This window comes from Oncorhynchus mykiss, chromosome 3 (assembly GCF_057628025.1).
Source record: "Oncorhynchus mykiss isolate SJ-2025 chromosome 3, ASM5762802v1, whole genome shotgun sequence".
Taxonomy (NCBI): Eukaryota; Metazoa; Chordata; class Actinopteri; order Salmoniformes; family Salmonidae; genus Oncorhynchus; species Oncorhynchus mykiss.
This window is the reverse complement of record NC_143024.1, coordinates 38,166,090-38,187,530: the sequence shown is the minus strand read 5'-3', so window position 1 is coordinate 38,187,530 and position 21,441 is coordinate 38,166,090. Positions and strand designations below refer to the sequence as shown.

The window sequence follows — 21,441 nt, the reverse complement described above, 5'->3', positions numbered from 1 at the left end:
ATGAAAACAATGAGAGAAGCACTGGTCCCAATATAACATGTTGTGTACGGTCACTGTAGGGATGATGTCATCGACACACTTATTAATGAACCTGGTGACTGATGTGGTGTACTACTCAATGTTGTCGTATGAATCCCTGAACATATTCCAGTCTGTGCTAGCGAAATCGTCCTATAGCTTAGCATCAGCTTTGGACAAATCTGGGTTTGATGGATGCCAGAAAATGTTACCTGCCCCAATGCATATTGACAAATGTACAGTTTGGTGGAGGAGGAATAATGGGACGATTCTGTGCTTCCAACTTTATGGCAACAGTTTGGTAAAGGCACATTCCTGTTTCAGCATGACAATGCCCACGTACACAAAGCGAGTTCCATACAGAAATGGTTTGTCGAGATCAGTTTGGAAGAACTTGACTGGCCCGCACAGAGCCCTGACCTCAACCCCATTGAACACCTTTGGGATGAATTGGAATGTAGACTGCCAGCCAGGCCGAATTGCCCAACATCAGTGCCCAACCTCACTAATGCTCTTGTGGCTGAATGGAAGCAAGTCCCCGCAGCAATGTTCCAACATCTAGTGGAAAGCCTTCCCAGATGAGTGGAGGATGCTAAAGCAGCAAAGGGGGGACCAGCTCCATATTAATGCCCATGATTATGGAATGAGAAACATGTTTTTAGAAATGTTAGCAAATTGATTAAAAATTAAATACAGAAATATCTCAATTACATAATGATTCACGCCCCTCTGTAGAAGCACCATTGGAGGCGATTACAGCTGTGTCATTAGGAGGAGGGCTTCACAAGGTTTGCACACCTGGATTGTACAGTATTTTACCATTATTATTATTTTTAAATCTTCAATACTATAATAAAAGCAAGCTGTAGTATATACATTGTAATATTTACTGTACTGTTTTTGTTTTATTATCTTTGACATGCAGTGCCTTCGGAAAGTATTCAGACCCCTTGACTTTTTCCACATTTTGTTACGTTACAGCCTTACACTAAAGTTGATTAAATAGTTGTTTTCCCTCATCAATCTACACAGAATACCCCATAATGAGAAAGCAAAAACAGGTTTTTAGAAATGTTTGCACATTTATGAGAAAGAAAACCTGAAATATCACATTTACATAAGTATTCAGATCGTTTACTCAGTACTCAGTACCTTTGGCAGCGATTACATCCTTCTTGGGCATGACGCTACAAACTTGGCACACCTGTATTTGGGGAGTTTCTCCCATTCTGTAGATCCTCTCAAGCTCTGTCAGGTTGGATGGAGAGCATTGCTGCACAGCTATTTTCAGGTCTCTCCAGAGACGTTCGGTCGTGTTCAAATCCAGGCTCTGGCTGGGCCACTCATGGACATTCAGAGACATGTCCCGAAGCCCCTCCTGCGATGTCTTGGCTGTGTGCTTAGGGGCGCTGTCCTGTTGGAAGGTGAACCTTTGCCCCAGTCTGAGGTTCTGAGTGCTCTGGAGAAGGTTTTCATCAAGAATCTCTCTGTACTTTGCTCCGTTCATTTTTTCCTCGACCCTGACTATTCTCCCAGTCCCTGCTGCTGAAAAACATCCCCACAGCATGATGCTGCCACCACCATGCTTCCCCGTAGGGATAGTGCCACGTTTTCTCCAGATGTGACGCTTGGCATTGTGAGTGCAAAATTGCAAGATTATGTTATAATACCTTTATTGCATCAAATGGTTGTTTTATGCAACAGAGTAGAGGGTTCTTATAACTCTATTGTGTCTGTGTGACCTGAAAGTGGGCCTCTGGGAGATAACACAGACAGGAGATACCGCATTCCAGAGCATGAGTTAATGTTTCTGTTTTATAAGGTACCAGGGAGAGATGACTCCAGGGCTAGACCTTGGTCTCTACACAATGAGATACTGTCTGCTGTGAATTATAAGTATCTTTCATACAAAATTTTACCTTGTGACCCATTCCATACATCTGTTGTTTGTCATGAACATCCAGGAGGACGGACTTTGCTGTAAAATGCTGTGGCTCAAATCCACTTGTTTAGTACTCAGTGATCACCTCCAGGGGTGATTACCGACCAGCTCCATTACTGCAGTAATTAAATAATAAAGTTAGATTGTTTTGAAGAAATCTAAAAGTCTCTCCTTATGATTATAATAATTCCACCACAGCATACAGGCCAAAGAGTTCAATCTTGGTTTCATAAGACTAGAGAATTGTGTTCTCATTGTCTGAGTGTCTTTGGGTGCCTTTTGGCAAACTCCAAGCGGGCTGTCATGTGCCTTTTACTGAGGAGTGGCTTCCGTCTGGCCACTCTACCATAAAGGCCTAATTGATGGAGTGACTGCAAAGATTGTTGTCCTTCTGAAAAGTTGTCTCATCTCCACAGAGGAACTTTAGAGCTCTGTCAGAGTGAATATCGGGTTCTTGGTCACTGACCTGACCAAGGCCCTTCTCCCCCGATTTCTCAGTTTGGCTGGGCGGCCAGCTCTAGGAAGAGTCTTTCTTGGTGGTTCCAAACTTCTTCCATTTAAGAATGATGGATACCACTGTGTTCTTGGGGACCATCAATGTTGCAGACGTTTTTTGGTACGCTTCCCCAGATCTGTGCCTCGACACAATCCTGTCTCTGAGCTCTATGGACAAATTCTTCAACCTCATGACCTGTTTTTTGCTCTGACATGCACTGTCAAATGTGGGACCTTACAGACAGGCGAGTGCCTTTCCTAATCATGTCCAATCAATTTAATTTACCACATGTGGACTCCAATCAAGTTGTGGAAACATCTCAAGGATGATCACTGGAAACAGGATGCACCTGAGCTCAATATCGAGTCGCATAGCAAAGGGTCTGAATTCTTCCGTAAATAATGTCTGTTTTAATATTTAATACCTTTGTAAAAATGTCAAAAAGTGTTTTTGTTTTTTCATTATGGGGTATTGTGTGTACATTGCTGAAGGAGAATTTAAAAAAAAAAAATTTAGAATAAGGCTGTGAGGTAACAAAATGTGGGAAAAGTCAAGGCAATAAACTCAGCGAAAAAAGAAAAGTCCTCTCAGTGTCAACTGCGTTTAGTTTAAGCAAACTTAACATGTGTAAATATTTGTAAGAACATACGATTCAACAACTGAGACATAAACTGAACAAGTTCCACAGACATGTGAATAACAGAAATGGAATAATGTGTCCCTGAACAAAGGGGGGGGGGGGGTCAAAATCAAAAGTTAGTCAGTACCTGGTGTGGCCACCAGCTGCATTAAGTACTGAAGTTAATCTCCTCCTCATGGACTTCACCAGATTTGCCAGTTCTTGCTGTGAGATGATACCCAACTCCTCCACCAAGGCACCTGCAAGGTCCCGGACATTTCTTGGGGGAATGGCCCTAGCCCTCACCCTCCGATCCAACAGGTCCCAGAAGTGCTCAATGGGATTGAGATCCGGGTTTTTCGCTGGCCATGGCAGAACACTGACATTCCTGTCTTGCAAGAAATCACGCACAGAACGAGCAGTATGGCTGGTGGCATTGTCATGCATTGTCATGCTGGAGGGTCAGGATGAGCCTGCAGGAAGGGTACCACATGAGGGAGGAGGATGTCTTCCCTGTGACGCACATCGCGTTGAGATTGCCTGCAATGACAACAAGCTCAGTCCGATGATGCTGTGACACACCGCCCCAGACCATGACAGACCCTCCACCTCCAAATTGATCCAGCTCCAGAGTACAGGCTTTGGTGTAACGCTCATTCCTTCGATGATAAACGCGAATCCGACCATCACCCCTTGTGAGACAAAACCGTGACACGTCAGTGAGAGCACTTTTTGCCATTCCTGTCTGGTCCAGCGACGGTAGGTTTGTGCCCATAAGCGACGTTGTTGCCAGTGATGTCTGGTGAGGACCTGCCTTACAACAGGCCTACAAGCCCTCAGTCCAGCCTCTCTCAGCCTATTGCGGACAGTCTGAGCACTGATGGAGGGATTGTGCGTTCCTGGTGTAACTCGGGCAGTTGTTTTTGCCAACCTGTACCTGTCCCGCAGGTGTTGTTCGGATGTACTGATCCTGTGCAGGTGTTGTTACACGTGGTCTGCCACTGAGATGACGATCAGCTGTCCGTCCTGTCTCCCTGTAGCGCTGTCTTAGGCGTCTCACAGTACGGACATTGCAATGTATTGCCCTGGCCAAATCTTCAGTCCTGATGCCTCCTTGCAGCATGCCTAAGGCACGTTCATGCAGATGAGCAGGGACCCTCGGCATATTTCTTTTGATTTCTGAGTCAGTAGAAAGGCCTCTTTAGTGCCCTAAGTTTTCATAACTGTGATCTTATTTGTCTACTGTCTGTAAGCTGTTAGTGTCTTAATGACTGTTCCACAGGTGCATGTTCATTAATTGTTACTGTTCATGGGAAACAGTGTTTAAACACTTTACAATGAAGATCTGTGGAGTTATTAGGATTTTTACGAATTATCTTTGAAAGACAGTGTCCCGAGAATGGGACGTAACTTTTTTTGCTTGTAAAATATAACTTTTTCTATAATCTAGATAGGTAGGACTTTGGTCTGATCTTTTCTATAAATGGTAGGAACACAATATATGATCTATACTTGGCATGTAGGTTTCTCACTTATGGGTGGAGCAAATTGTGATATGGGGCAGGAGAATTGGCAGTATATATGCAAATGAAATACTGTAGTTAAAAAAGTGAAAGCGTAGTGTTTTTGCAGACTGTAGTGTTTTTGCAGACATTGCTGTATAATTGACTACAGTGCTTTTGTAGTAAGTACTGTAGTATTTACTATAGTATTCTACAGTACACTACAGCATTCTATAGTAAGTACTTCACATGAATGAGGGATACTACAGTGTATAGTATAGTATTTTACAGTATACTACAGTTTTATAGAATTCGATAGTAAGTATTGTGGTCTTCTATAACAAAATGTAGTATTTTTTCATGTGGGTCTCTTGGTAAAAAGTATGGTCTGCAGCGTTTCATGAGGTATTCTAACTCAGGCGAGCAAAAACTTGAGACTTCCATAACAACAGCTGGTTCACAACCTCTTATGTTAACAGAGACACTACCCATCCTCCCGTCATCTTAACCGGGTCTGTTGTCCGGTCTTGACGATGAAAAACCAGCGATGTATATTGTCCATGTCCTCGTTCAGCCACGACTCTGAGAAATATAGGATATTACCGTTTTTCAGGTCCCGTTGATAAACTCAAAATGAGCTCATCCAGTTTGTTATCCAGTGACTGTACATTTGCCAACAGAAAAGGGAAGGGATGTTACTGTTAGTTTCAGTTTGTTTTACATGACTTATGGCCTGTTGCGCCTTTGTTTGGTCCTGCTCGTTTTACTAGATGCTCATTGATCTTGATTAATCATTGATCATTTTACTCTAGCGTCTCATTGATATCAAATCCTGAGGTCAAGACGATTGGTGAAAGGTCATTCATCATCTTGGAGAAGGATGAAGGAACATTACATATTCATGCCATACGATAATCAATTCATCTATTTAAATTTTTAGCAGTTTTTTGTTGATCGAGCCACATTGTGTGTGCGTGCTTGAGTGTGTGCATTCAATCCACTGTGCACCCATTCAGTCATTACAGATCCCTGACCAGAAGCAGACCTTTTCCCTATGAATGGATAGCTAACAAGATGGGAAACACCACCTTCCTGGAGCTATGACCATATCATTTTGGAAAGTGGCAGGACAGGGTATATAACCTGGATATATGCAACGCTGTTCAGTTAGAGCAGAACGAGGTGATGACTAAAGGAGGGAGGGTAGTGAAGTTTTAGGATGTGATGTTTAACAAGTAATAAGGTTATGGAGTGTTTGTGAAATAGTTGATTTGACTGCTTCTCCAGAGGGTGGGCCACTCCCCTTACATCCTTCATTGGAAAAGTCTGACATATTATATTTGGGAGACGGGATTAACGAATGGAATAAGTCTAAATGTCCAGTAAAACTATATCTATAACTATAACGTATCTAACAGTGACAATTTCCCACTACAGTAGATCCAATTTTTTAAAAACTAAATCAACAATAAATGTTTTCTTTCATTGGTAAGAAGGAAACCTTCGAGTGAGTTAAGGTTGAGTAAGGATTTAGGGATGATCTTGAAAGTATCATCACTTCTTCTAATGCTACATGTTACAGTATGGCTACAATGTTGCACATCTGGTTAGGTGCAAGTTCACAGAGGCAATTGGAGTCAAAAAAGTATCGGTTCTGGGAATCTTATTCCTCTTGTAAATCAGTTGCATCTTTAGGACTGTATCATACATTTGACTCTGTACATCAGGGCTCTCCAACCCTGTTCCTGGAGAGCTACCTTCCTGTAGATTTTCGCTCCAACCCTTTTCCCGATTCTACTAATTAGCTAGTTGATAAGCTGAAAATCAGGTTAGTTACAACTTGGGTTGGAGTGAAAACCTACAGAAGGGTAGCTCTCCAGGAACAGGGTTGGAGAGCCCTGGTGTACCTAGTAAAAAGCATTTGTTTTGTATCATTTATGACAAGAAGCTGTTCATTATTTCTTACGTCACTTTTCACAAATACTGTAGATTGTGTTCTATCCTCTTTACAACTAGCCTGGCTGACACAACTCACGTGACTACACAGCAAAAAGCTGTGACCAAGAGCTGTCAGCCAGACTACTTTACAATAGTGTAAAAAAATGGCCTCTTGCAAGACTGCCAACCAGAGCTGTGTTCAGCTACAGAAAGGGTATCCCACACAATTCATCCAGTCAGAAGGAACTTCACAGGTGTTTGACTAATCTTTTTGTTTATTAATCATTGTATAAGGCCACTCTGGACTGTGCAGACTTCATTGATAGAGGAATTAAAAATCAGAAATACAATATCACATTGTCCTTGTTACATTTTCAATGCCCTGCGGTGAGCTCCATCTTCTGGCGCCGTCACCCTGGACAGCGTATCCACATCATAATGGAGTGAAAGTCAAGCTATACATCAACTGAAACAAACTGCAGAGCACAAATAGACATGATAATGCAATAGCATGATATATAATAAACCACTACATGAAGTGTTAAAAGGTACATATAGCATACGTCTTACAAATCACTACACATGCATACACTTCAGCATGCTTCTAGAAACTCAAATGTGAATTCATGTCAGTGGTCTGGGTGTGGTTTTCTGTACATTCCACTCATCTAATACAGGGTCTGTGTGTCATGCATAATCAGGCTTCATATGGAGTAGAAAAGGTCAAGAGATTCCGAGATCAGATAGTAGAACACACACAAAAACCTCAGCATACCTGGAGTAAGTGGAATCCTATCTATACCCATGTGCTGGCGGTTGCATGCTGACAACTATCAGGCGTCCAATGCTTTCTCTCGAAGCCATCTTTGGTTTCAGCCAAGAGGCCTGAGTCCTCTATGTAATGTACACACAGAGGTTCAATTCCCAGTAGGGATCTAGTGTAAACAATCATATTGGTCAGGGGGTCCAGACAGCATGCAAAGAGGAAAGTCAGGGAACAAGCCATGCAGTGAGGAGTACATTGCACTGGGGAATTCTAGAGGTGACAGATTTTAGATAGCACAAAATAAAAAAAGTAATATGTTGAAAGAATGGCCAGTGGAGAAATGCTGTAAATGCTAACCCAGTATACCTATATCAATCTTTAAATCAGTGCTTCAGCAGAAACAGTACAACCAATGAGTCTACTACAACCAGTCAACCGGCACTAGTTTCCACGTCACTTACCAGTGCCTGATTACATTTATAGACCTAATTAATTATAGTGGTTTCTGGTCATCCATGGACAAAGTTCCTGGTTTTCAAACCATTCAGCCAATTTAGAGTATGGAGATGGATCCCAGGTCTCTGACTATGGAGAGCCTACTAGGACTTGAATCCCTCAGTTTTAAGCTACATTGACAATCATAGGAAACCAACATAAAAGCTCCATAAGGTAACAAACAATAAGATAAAAGACAATGACAAACCACCATTCTGATGTGAATATAGCCAGCCCACCTGAAGGCAGTGCATTGATCATCTCACCCACACCTATTCTATTTGACAAGGCAAAATGCAACCCCACGTCAATGCAATCTAGAGATTGAAGGAGATAACTGGAGAAAATACACATTCTGATTGTAGTGACAAGATGAAACCCAACCATACCAAAAAGATGTGCCAGAACTGTGAACATACTGTGAGAAAATCCTTCAATAATCAGCCTGATATTCAGGGCCTGTATTGTGCATGTGCCTCAGACTAGGTGTTCTGATATAGGATCATTGTTGCCTTTTTCATAATGAATTTGATATGAACATGGAAGACCTGATCCTAGATCAGCACTCCTACTCAGATGCTTTATGAAGACGGGCCCAGGGAGTGACTACCACGCTAATTGCAAACAGCACTTACCCCTGTCAATATTCAGGGTAGCAGCTTCACTTCGTATAATATTAAACTGTAAAACCAGTTACATATGGGTCGTTCTGAAATTAGTGCCTTTTGTGTCCCTTTGCTATATTAAGTAGAATTTAAATATTAAAACCCTGTTCTATTAAATGAAGTGTCCTTTAATACTGACCACAAGGAAAATGTAATAAATCTGATTTAATAAAGACTTTTTAAACTGCCAAAATTCAGCATTTTGACATATCCCTCTAAGCATCCTGTGACTTCTGGGAAGATTTTAACCCACTTAACCTCACCATTATTTGAAAGCCCTAGTTATTTTGTAATTTCTGAAGAGTTAATGACTTAAAGTGAACTGAACTCTCGTTTTAATATGGTGAAATTCCTCTTTAAATATTTATTTCAAAAGAAAGATTGAACATCTAATAATCAAATTTATAGTGTCCAAGCAGGTGAGCTGGTTCTACTCTTTCTGGCCATTGTCTGGTGTTTTTTGATGGAAAACAGAGCAGGTCGAACATTACACATCTACCATGTTACCCATAAATAAACAGGCTAGAAATGTTTGAACAATTGAATTTGCATTCAATTGCCCCTCCCTGTTGCACACAACAAGCTTCCATTCCCTCGGTCACAAGGGGATGTATGGCTGACTTAACCCGGTTACGGTCAACTCTGTTCATTTATTTGGCACCTACTATGGTCATTTCTTTATTTTGACCTCAAGATGGGAAACCGTGTTTTGAACATGTGCTCTTTATGGCAGAATGTTAAAATTGGGTGAAATCAAGTTCTACTCAAAAGCCACCTAATCAGCAGAAAGACCCATATGCTATTGCAATATCAGTAGCATAAAATGGTTTTTCATTTATTTATTCTATCCCCTAATCTTGCTATCACTAGAAACCGGTTCCATTCATAACTCTCGACCTGAAGTTCTACTAAAAGGACAAATAGAACAAGACAGGTTTTTCTAAGGCAACGGGGGTTTTCGGCAGCGATATAAACTCATAGAGTCAGTCTTTTTTCCTCTCCTCTACCATAAGTCCCTTTCATTGAGTCAGTCAGTGGAGTGGTGAGACATAGCTGGACAAGCTCGAGAATCACAACTAGAGTGGAGAATGCGACAGTAATTCATATAGGCAGACAAAGCCTCGGCCCACAGATTCTATCTAGGCAGTGGAGAGCATTGGTCTTCGGTTCAGTCTCTGCTATTGTTAAAGTCTCAGTTGATAATGCTGATCAGACCAGAGGAAGGAACAGAAGGAAAAGGCATGTGCGTATAATGGCCTCTAGTCCAATAGGGGGGCCACCCACCTCTCCCCACTGTAGGCGTTGATAGGAGGTGTGAAGGCAAAGAAAGGAGCGATTTAAGGGTCCAGGGCCCCCTCTCACATCCCTGCTCCCAGGCATAAGTTAGGAGGGGAGAGAAGGTGGTGGATGGGAGTGGAGTGGGTAAAGGTGGTCCAAGTCAGTGGTTCGTGGGTTGGTTCTGTTGTTGTTCCTGTTGGAGCTTGGCTGGAGGTTTGGTGGGGGCTTCGACTGGCGGCTTTGCTGGGGCTTTGGCAGGGATCTTGGGGGACGGCGCCATGGCATGCAGGCCGGCCTCGGTGCCGATGTGCACAGTGATGTTGGTGTAAAGGGGGAAGTGGTCACGTGACAGCACCTCGTACTCCACAGTGTTCATACCGTCCAGCTTCCACGTCTGACGTGTCTTGGCCAGCATGTTGAACCTAGGAGTAGGCAGGGAGAGGGGAGCTTAGTGATGGACTGTGGGTTTATTCAACAGACCTAGGTCTTATTCGATAGAGGGCAACATTCAGAGGTAGCAGATGGAAATAAAAAAAAATTACAGATACAATGTGCTGCCTATTTGAAAGAATCTGAACGTGTCACCCTACTGAATGGACCCCAGCCATACACAAACACGTGTCAGTCCTGTACCGTACCTCCTGGGGTTCACATCGTTTCCCTTGTCCAGCTTGTGTTTGATCATCTTGTATCGGCCCACCTTCACCGATGGACGAGAGATGAACATCCCTCCTAGGGATACTCTGAGAACGGGAGAGAGGGAAGGAAAGAGGGAGAAAGAATTTTAATTGGGTTATTATCTATTAAAAATAATAGGATTATTCAGTGTCTTTAAATTGTATCCTTTTGTTAGACAGAACAAACCACAATGGGTCCATAGCTCAATGAATTGGCTCAATGTTCCACCCCCAAAACTCCCAAGGACCCCTCTCACCTGACTCCAATGTCATCGTCCTCTCCTCCCCAGCCCCAGTAGTTGTTGGGGAAGCCGTTCATCTTCAGGTAGTGCAGTGGAGACAATGCTGACACCCCTCCGAAATACATCTTGTAAGGCAGCCTAGGAGAATGAGAGGATTAAAATAAAAATGAAGGATCAGATAGGAAACAAGTGAAATCAGAAATGAGTGAAGCCACGCATAATGAAAGAACTAAATGACAACTAAAATAATACATTTTGTGTTGAATAAACTTGTGAAAATCAATGAGACTCACAGTGAAAAGAGGAACTAATAACCATAAGAGGAAAAAGAGGGGAAAAAAATAAAAATGAGAAGTGACTGACTTGTATCCAAACTTGTCCATGGCGATGGCGGCGTGCTTCGGGTTGGCGTCGCACATGTAGGTGTTGCGGTCGTCCTCAGGGATGAGGTCCACATCATGGAAGAACAGGCAGTCCCAGTCCTCCTCCCGCATGGCCTCCCGGAACCCAACGTTCATCAGCTTGGCCCGGTTAAACGTGTAGTTACCAGCCTAAAGAGGGCCAAGACAGACATGTTTTAATGGCATTTAGAGACCCTTATGTCAGCAACAACCTGCAAATATTCTATATTGACATGGTCTCTATACAAATTATAACAATTATAATAGGTTATTCATTATGAACGTTCACTATTTCCTGTATGATTTTTTTTTGCAATGGTGGCAAGGGTAACAGGGTGCATTGCTGCAAGCAGTAGTGCAATGACATGCTAGCTGTTCCCATAGACTTCCAGTCATTGAGCTAATGACGATCCATTTAAAAGCGCGTCTCAGCAGAACGATAGATGGATAAAGATACACTACAGGGCAAAAAGTATGTGGACACCTGCTTGTCAAACATCATTCCAAAATCATGGGCATTAATATGGGGTTGGTCATCCCTTTGCTGCTATAACAGCCTCCACTCTTCTGGGAAGGCTTTCCACTAGATGTTGGAACATTGCTGCGGGGGCTTCAATTCAGCCACAAGAGCATTAGTGAGGTCGGGCACTGATGTTGGGCGATTAGGCCTGGTTCGCAGTCTACATTCCAATTCATCCCAAAGGTGTTTGATGGGTTTGAGGTCAGGGCTCTGTGCAGGCCAGTCAAGTTATTCCACACTGATCTCAACAAACCATCTCTGTATGGACCTCGCTTTGTGCAAGGGGCATTGTTATGCTGAAACAGGAAAGGGTATTCCCCAAACTGTTAAGATTTCCCTTCACTGGAACTAAGGGGCCTAGCCCGAAACATGAAAAATAGCCCCCAACCATTATTCCTCCTCCACCAAACTTTACAGTTGGCACTATGCATTAGGGCAGGTAGCATTCTCCTGGCATCCGCCAAACCCAGATTCGTCCGCCGGACTGCCAGATGGTGAAGAGTGATTCATCACTCCAGATAACGTGTGGAGCAGTGTTTCCACTGCTCCAGAGTCCAATGGCTACGAGCTTTACACCACCAGCCGACGCTTGGCATAGGGCATTGTGATCTTAGGCTTGTATGTAGCTGCTTGGCCATGGTAACCAATTTTATGAAGCTCCCGACGAACAGTTTTTGTGCGGACGTTGCTTCCAGAGGCAGTTTGGAACTCGGTAGTGAGTGTTGCAACTCGAGGACAGACTTTCACGCGCAGCGCGCTTCAGCACTTGGCGGTCGCGTTTTGTGAGCTTGTGTGGCCTACCACTTCGCGGCTGAGACGTTGTTGCTCTTAGACGTTTCCACTTCACAATAACAGCATTTACAGTTGAGCGGGGCAGTTCAAGCAGGGAAGAAATTTGACGGACTGACTTGTTGGAAAGGTGGCAACCTATGACGGTGCCGTGTTGAAAGTCACTGTGTTCTTCAGTACGGGCCATTCTACTGCCAATGTTTGACTATGGAGATTGCATGGCTGTGTGCTCGATTTTGCACACCTGTCAGCAAAAGGTGTGGTTGAAATAGCCTAAACCATTTGAAGGGGTGTCCACATACTTTTGACCATGTAGTGCATATATCATATTTGGGCCCCCGCTGATAAATGAATATAGGGTAAACATTGGTTCCATAAATGTATTAAATATAAGGAGTGTGCGACTTCATTTTTATACAGTTTAATCTCCATTAGTAGTCTCATAAAGCCGACCGTAGGCAACACAGGTCTGGTTTCAATGATGGACTGTTGGCATAGAGGAACTACGTCACTGCCTAGGTCACTGCTTTATCTGCTTGAATAAAATACTACAGAGTAGCTAGAAAGATGGAGATCCCAGAGGTTCTTTTTAATGAGTGCATTTCACAAGTGGCTAAGTTTGCATCAACTACCATTATTAAAACCACTGCAAAAGATTTTGCCTGTAAACTTTGGCTTTGAATAGCAACGTGGATCACATTAGTGGAAACCAAGACTGTTCTCAGGGCTGGTTGTAGCTACATATTTTCGAGTCGGGGACAATTTTTGCATTTTAGCTAACCCTAGCCCTTTTCCTAACTTTAAACTAATTCTCCAACCTGCTATGAAAAGTAACTTCCTCTAGTCAAAGCCGGCAGACCTGCCCCGAGAGCAGTGAAAGTATCCACTAATGACATACAGCGTTCTGGCATGTCTGCCTTGTGATTTGTTGGGCGAGTGTCCGGAAATATATATTTTTCCCTTATCGACATAGGTATTGAATTACTAGTTCCTCACTGAGGTCAATAGCATGAGTAGTATTTGTTCCTGTGGTTCAGTGTGTGTGTGTGTAACTATGACAACCAACCACAGCTGAAGACACACAAATGCTTGAACTGCTGCTAGCTTGCATTATCTTGTTTGAGTTGAGTGCAATCTGGCAGTGGGTACTGCACACATGCAGAGCCATGAATAAATGCTTTAGACATGATGCTGTAACATCTTTCTAATGGTAAATGCCTTAGCGTCTCAAAATTAACCTGGCTCTAACTTGGTAGAGGTTGGCTTGGCATTCATATGTTGCAGGTAAACAACAAGCAGGCAGTGACAACTTGACTAACAGTGTGAGGGTAAAACAAAGTGCTTGTTTAAAGTGTAAACAAAGGGATTGCTACAAGTTGTTAAGAAGATTCAACTCGGTTAAGCCTTCCGGTAAGCATCTTTCAACCATAAGGCTGTGTGTGATTCCATGGTTAGGACACCAGAGGGTGGTTTTGATCTAGCCTGAATGTATACTTGTCCTCACCACTACAAATAGAAGGTAGTCCAAATGAATATATATTTTGGTCAATTGCATTAAGTTCTCAGAGTGTGATAGTTGAACTAGGCTCATGAGGCATTTATAAGTTATATTCTTCAAGAATCAATGGGTACATATAATTAATTTATACATCCAAAAAGGTATGTAGCAACTGACGACTGCCCCTTTCAAAATTAACCTGTTGAAACAATGTGTGTGTGTGTGTGTGTGTGTGTGTGTGTGTGTGTGTGTATATATATATATATACGAATGCATTTCACCTGGTGGATGATGTAGATGCCGTAGTTGAGCTGCTGTCGCTGTAGAAATGGGTGAAGGTAGTAGAGGAGGAACTTCAGGTGGTGCTCCCGGTTTCTGTGGGGAATGATTATGGCGGTGCGGTGCCGCGCCTCACAGTCAGGCGGCCTGTAGCGCCCCCCGAGGACCACCAATGGATTCTTCCGCGCAACTTGGGCCAGCGTCAACCCGGAAGGAAAGCTGACGTGGATCGGTCCACCTGAAAAGAGAAACGGGATGAAAATAAGCTAGATGTCTTAACAGCATTTTATTGCTAGACCTATATCGTAACACACACCAATTAATTAAAAATCAGTAGGCTGTCCATGCTAGCATGCTCGTTCTAACAGGGTTTTGGGGATTTGAGATCAAATGTTTTACATGAGACGACAGTACAGAATGCAGTGTGCCCCCTTTAATCCATTCTGTTCTGTTGTCTCATAAAACGTATCTCCAATCCAAAATGCTGCAGTGTAGAGACAAATTGTAACATTTTAGCTTCACTGTCCAAATAAATACAGTGCCTTGCGAAAGTATTCGGCCCCCTTGAACTTTGCGACCTTTTGCCACATTTCAGGCTTCAAACATAAAGATATAAAACTGTATTTTTTTGTGAAGAATCAACAACAAGTGGGACACAATCATGAAGTGGAACGACATTTATTGGATATTTCAAACTTTTTTAACAAATCAAAAACTGAAAAATTGGGCGTGCAAAAATTATTCAGCCCCTTTACTTTCAGTGCAGCAAACTCTCTCCAGAAGTACAGTGAGGATCTCTGAATGATTCAATGTTGACCTAAATGACTAATGATGATAAATACAATCCACCTGTGTGTAATCAAGTCTCCGTATAAATGCACCTGCACTGTGATAGTCTCAGAGGTCCGTTAAAAGCGCAGAGAGCATCATGAAGAACAAGGAACACACCAGGCAGGTCCGAGATACTGTTGTGAAGAAGTTTAAAGCCGGATTTGGATACAAAAAGAGTTCCCAAGCTTTAAACATCCCAAGGAGCACTGTGCAAGCGATAATATTGAAATGGAAGGAGTATCAGACCACTGCAAATCTACCAAGACCTGGCCGTCCCTCTAAACTTTCAGCTCATACAAGGAGAAGACTGATCAGAGATGCAGCCAAGAGGCCCATGATCACTCTGGATGAACTGCAGAGATCTACAGCTGAGGTGGGAGACTCTGTCCATAGGACAACAATCAGTCGTATATTGCACAAATCTGGCCTTTATGGAAGAGTGGCAAGAAGAAAGCCATTTCTTAAAGATATCCATAAAAAGTGTTGTTTAAAGTTTGCCACAAGCCACCTGGGAGACACACCAAACATGTGGAAGAAGGTGCTCTGGTCAGATGAAACCAAAATTGAACTTTTTGGCAACAATGCAAAACGTTATGTTTGGCGTAAAAGCAACACAGCTGAACACACCATCCCCACTGTCAAACATGGTGGTGGCAGCATCATGGTTTGGGCCTGCTTTTCTTCAGCAGGGACAGGGAAGATGGTTAAAATTGATGGGAAGATGGATGGAGCCAAATACAGGACCATTCTGGAAGAAAACCTGATGGAGTCTGCAAAAGACCTGAGACTGGGACGGAGATTTGTCTTCCAACAAGACAATGATCCAAAACATAAAGCAAAATCTACAATGGAATGGTTCAAAAATAAACATATCCAGGTGTTAGAATGGCCAAGTCAAAGTCCAGACCTGAATCCAATCGAGAATCTGTGGAAAGAACTGAAAACTGCTGTTCACAAATGCTCTCCATCCAACCTCACTGAGCTCGAGCTGTTTTGCAAGGAGGAATGGGAAAATATTTCAGTCTCTCGATGTGCAAAACTGATAGAGACATACCCCAAGCGACTTACAGCTGTAATCGCAGCAAAAGGTGGCGCTACAAAGTATTAACTTAAGGGGGCTGAATAATTTTGCACGCCCAATTTTTCAGTTTTTGATTTGTTAAAAAAGTTTGAAATATCCAATAAATGTCATTCCACTTCATGATTGTGTCCCACTTGTTGTTGATTCTTCACAAAAAAATACAGTTTTATATCTTTATGTTTGAAGCCTGAAATGTGGCAAAAGGTCGCAAAGTTCAAGGGGGCCGAATACTTTCGCAAGGCACTGTACATGGGGGAGTGTAGGCCTAGGCTATGTAGCCTATGTGCTTTGAAGTTTGTCACTTCAAAGTCAGTAACCACTGCAAACAAATAATTGTGGAACATACTGTCGTCTCATGTCAAACATTTGATCTCAAATCCCCAAAACCCTGTTAGAACGAGCATGCTAGCATGGACAACCTACTGATTGGGGCGGCAGGTAGCCTAGTGGTTAGAGCGTTGGACTTGTCGAATCCCGAGCTAACAAGGTAATCTGTCGTTCTGCCCCTGAACAAGGCAGTTAACCCACTGTTCCTAGGCCGTCATTGAAAATAAACATTTGTTCTTAACTGACTTGCCTAGTTAAATAAAAAAGGTACAAAAAAATATACAAATAAATAAAAGCAAAACATTATAGGAGCCTTTGCTGTAGGCAAATCTCTTGGCTTCAGTGTGTATATCCAAATTTGAATGCAAAAAAGTAGGAAGTTGGACACAAGGTAAACTGACCATTTGAACAAGTATATTGAGTCCCTCTAGTCAAAGCGTACAACAAAACACTCCTGTTGGGTCAGCCGCCACCAAGTCTTGGCTCAGTTTGAATGATCTCAAAGTCAAAACACATCCTTCCTTCCCTTACTAGGGGCCATCAATGAACAATTCCTGACAATATAGGTGAAGCCAAGGTTCCACCATATCATGTCTACTCAAAATTCTGGTAACTTTCCCAGGAATCCAGGGTGCCTTGGGTACCCATCCAACCTGGTCAGATCAGTAGCCAACTAACAAGTAAGGACGGTTTTATGTGTGGAATTATTTGGAAATTCCCTTCCACAACAAACCAACCGAGGCTTTCTGACTGCCCACATTTTGTTTTCAGGCACACTAATCAAGTATCTGAGCCACTTTCTTTTTACGAGAAAGTATTGTTCTGGCGTACATTGTAAAAAACATTCCCTCTTCAGTTTCAGTCTGGAGAGGGATTGAAGTAAGAGGTACGGGGAGCGCTGGGTAACTGAAGACGACGGCTGGTGAATTCAGAGAAATATAAATGGGGCTGCCAGTTCTAGAACTTCTATTTCTGTGTGTGAACTCACCTATCAGGGGAGACGTCTTGGGGCAGTAGGGCATGTTCTCGCCCCGGCCGTGGGCCTTGGCCAGGAGGGACAAGTTGGCATAGACGTCACTGCCCGTGTGATTGCGTGCATGGGGCGAGCCGGCACCGGACGTCCCCGTCGCAGTGATCTCCAGCTTGCGGAAAATCCTGATGAAATACGACACTCGCTTGTGGTAGCCCTCACGGGACAGCAGTGCCATGACGACCAGCTGGACACCCAGGAACATGAACAGGTAGCGCCATTTTGACTGTAGCCATGTCGCCATTTTGCCGGCTCTGCGTCACAAGGAACTCGGAGAGCGGTTTGGTGATAGGTTTGGCTTTGTTAGTCCTAGCAACCTACACCAGAGGAACGCTGTGAGAGAATGCTTACTTTGTGGCTGGGTGAAATACGGGGTGGGATTGTCAACAGTCGGAATGGAGGTGTATGTTTTTACTGTAAACAAGTGTGCACTGTCAGTATTGTGCAACTGTATGATATGCAACAAGATGGAGGTGCATCAATGAAAAGTGCAAAATCCTTGAGATGTTGAAATGTTTCTTTTTTAATCTATTTTCAGATATTGGAGTGTGATATGAAGTTAGATCAAGTTTATAGTAAAAGCACAGTGAGAAACCAAGAAAGGCACTTTGGTTTAGCTGATCACTGGAGAGACAAAAAAATGGAGGTAAAAAAAAAATATCCTGAAAAAAGATAGACGTCTTTATTTCAATCTCTTGTCCCACCACAAGTTGAGATGTGTTGATCTCCAAAGTCTGCTGGTGGCCCTCTGGTTCATCAATGGCGTGTGGTGGCGATGCCAGCCCAACATCATGCTACTAGAACTCCATCAGTGTCCAAACCACCACCACAGCTCGTTTGTTTCCAGTAAAATGGCTGACTAGGTGCTGTTGTGCTGCCTTGTGTTCTCTAGCCGCTACTCTCGTGGGGCCCTCTAAACAAACAGCCGCCAACAACAAAAGAGAGCACAGGCAGCTGTATAGGCCCCTATCTTTTACAGAGGATTATGGTTTCGTTTGGCTTGACAAGGCTGGCTAGAGAGGTAGGAAGAGGGAGTGGACCGAAACCAGTACAGTGAGAGGAGGAGTGTCAGGGGCTGGCTGGCTGTGTGTGTGTGTGTGTGTGTGTGTGTGTGTGTGTGTGTGTGGGGGGGGGGCAGACAGAGAGCAAAGAGAGAAAGGGGAAGTTCCGATGGCGACTGAGGCTATTGTCCCATTCTGACAGACACTCTGGGCAGAGAGACACTTCCAAGGGGAGGGGTCCACCAGGCCTGGCGGACAGGGGCTCGGACCAATCACGAGAATGGTGCTCTGAAAGACAACGAGAGAGAGGTAGGTGGTTAAGAAGTTGTTACAATTGACATCCTATAATAATCTATTGTTGCTGCTGGCATCTTTCCCAATTAGACTAACTGTTTACCACATAAATAATGCACAGCCGGAACGGAACAAACAGCTTGTTTGTTTTCAGCTAAACAGCCCAGCTGGAAAGAGCCAGGAGGAATCAGGCATAACAGGAGCTTCAATACGGACGCCTTCGAAGAGAACAGACCGCTGGCAGCAACCGAGGAGCAGAAAGAAACACAAGCTCAGAGAAGCTGAAGCGATTCAGAGAATCAAGATAGAAAGCAGTGGAAAACGTTTTAGCTCTAGGAAAAAGTCCTACTACTACCACCACTACCCCTCAGATAGACCATAGAATGATCGTGGGTCGTTAAATGGTCCTGCTACTTGTGCTCACGTAATTCACCTTCCTTGCAATGGCTATCTGTTGGAGAATACCGGACACGTCGGCACTCACGAATCAATTAGTGCACATTAAAGACGCCAGCCTCAGACTAACTCTAATCCTAATCCCAAATTGAGAGCCCAGGGATTGGCAGAATGGAAGAGAGAGATACAGAGTTGCAGAAAACAGGACGAGAGTCAATGGGCGAGGGTGTGTGCATGTATAATAATGATATGTATCAAGGTTTCTGTTAGCCAGTAATAGGCTGCTTTTGGCCATAAAACAATTTAAACGCCGATAAATTAAATTGGCAACGGACAATTGTCCCCCCCACCTGAAAAAAAACATTGCGAAATAATGCTTTATAGCCTACTCATTGATGGAAATACATTTGACCAGTCATGCTTATTGGTCTATGGGTTAATTTGCATAATTTTGTAGAATTCAATTGGCACGTATATTCTTTATGCATCACACGCACAATACAGCCTTTTTGTGGAAAATCTGTCAGCTAGCCCTTTAAGGCCAAACCATTTCACAAAAACTATTCATGCAATCTGTTAACAATAGTTTTAGGGCCACGATTAAAAAGATAACATTTTAATTATAATGAACACGCAGCTCTTTTTAATCAACTGGTTATTGAAGTGCGCTTCCCATTCAAATGCATAGGCAACGTAAGGCAGGCTTCATCAACGCATCACACACCACGTTGCAATGAGCTGGAGGCAGTATGCATTTTGAAAACGTATGCTAAACATGTGTATTAGAGGCCGACCGATTAATTAGGGCCGATTTCAAGTTTTCAAATCAATCGGAAATCGGTAATTTTGGACGCCAATTATTATTATTTTTTTTACACCTTTATTTAATCTTTATTTTACCAGGCAAGTCAGTTAAGAACACATTCTTACTTTCAATGACGGCCTAGGAACGGTGGGTTAACTGCCTTGTTCAGGGGCAGAACGACAGATTTTTACCTTGTCAGCTCAGGGATTCAATCTTGCAACCTTTCGGTTAACTAGTCCAACGCTCTAACCACCTGCCTCACGAGGAGCCCGCCTGTTACGCGAATGCTGTGAGAAGCCAATGTAAGTTGCTCGCTAGCATTAAACTTAAATCAATCATAATCACTAGTTAACTACACATGGTTGATGATATTACTAGTTTATCTAGCGTGTCCTGCGTTTCATATAATCGATGCGGTGCGCATTTGTGAAAAAGGACTGTCGTTGCTCCAACGTGTACCTAACCATAAACACCAATGCCTTTCTTAAAATCAATACACAGAAGTATATATTTTTAAACCTGCATATTTAGCTAAAAGAAATCCAGGTTAGCAGGCAATATTAACCAGGTGAAATTGTGTCACTTCTCTTGCGTTCATTGCACGCAGAGTCAGGGTATATGCAACAGTTTGGGCAGCCTGGCTCGTTGCAAACTAATTTGCCAGAATTTCACGTAATTATGACAACATTGAAGGTTGTGCAATGTAACAAGAATATTTAGACTTAGGGATGCCACCCGTTAGATAAAATACGGAACGTTTCCGTATTTCAATGAAAGAATAAACGGCTTGTTTGAGATGATAGGTCATTAATATGGTAGAATCCAGAAACTAAGGCTCGCATTTTTGTGTGTTATTATGTTATAATTAAGTCTATGATTTGATAGAGCAGTCTGACTGAGCGATGGTAGGCACCAGCAGGCTCATAAGCATTCATTCAAACAGCACTTTCGTGCGTTTTGCCAGCAGCTCTGCTGTTTATGACTTCAAGCCTATCAACTCCCGAGATTAGGCTGGTGTAACGATGTGATGTGAAATGGCTAGCTAGTTAGCAGGGTGCGCGCTAATAGCGTTTCAAACATCACTCGCTCTGAGACTTGGAGTAGTTGTTCCCCTTGCCCTGCATGGGTAACGCTGCTTCGAGGGTGGCTGTTGTCGTTGTGTTCCTGGTTCGAGCACGAGGAGAGGTACGGAAGCTATACTGTTACACTGGCAATACTAAAGTGCCCATAAGAACATCCAATAGTCAAAGGTATATGAAATACAAATGGTATAGAGAGAAATAGTCCTATAATAACTACAACTTAAAACTTCTTACCTGGGAATTTTGAAGACTCATGTTAAAAGGAACCACCAGCTTTCATATGTTCTCATGTTCTGAGAGCAAGGAACTTAAACATTAGCTTTTTTACATGGCACATATTGCACTTTTACTTTCTTCTCCAACACTTTGTTTTTGCATTATTTAAACCAAATTGAACATGTTTCATTATTTATTTGAGGCTAAATTGATTTTATTGATGCATTAGTTAAAATAAGTGTTCATTCAGTAT

At 42.9% G+C, this 21,441-nt stretch overlaps 1 protein-coding gene across 1 annotated transcript in view; it reads right to left on the bottom strand.

Annotated features, from left to right (window-relative positions):
* Positions 1–6,772: 6,772 nt before the first annotated feature.
* LOC110516329 (beta-1,4-galactosyltransferase 3) overlaps positions 6,773–21,441 on the bottom strand; it is a 28,325-nt gene continuing 13,656 nt past the window's right edge. Inside the window, exons 2-7 of the mRNA XM_021594810.3 lie at positions 17,353–18,683; positions 14,128–14,363; positions 11,002–11,189; positions 10,654–10,776; positions 10,358–10,462; positions 6,773–10,141 (exon numbers count right to left, since the gene is read on the bottom strand). Of these exons, the coding sequence (XP_021450485.2) occupies positions 9,880–10,141; positions 10,358–10,462; positions 10,654–10,776; positions 11,002–11,189; positions 14,128–14,363; positions 17,353–17,638 (1,200 nt within the window). The 5' untranslated portion in view covers positions 17,639–18,683 and the 3' untranslated portion in view covers positions 6,773–9,879. The remainder of the gene's footprint in view (positions 10,142–10,357; positions 10,463–10,653; positions 10,777–11,001; positions 11,190–14,127; positions 14,364–17,352; positions 18,684–21,441) is intronic.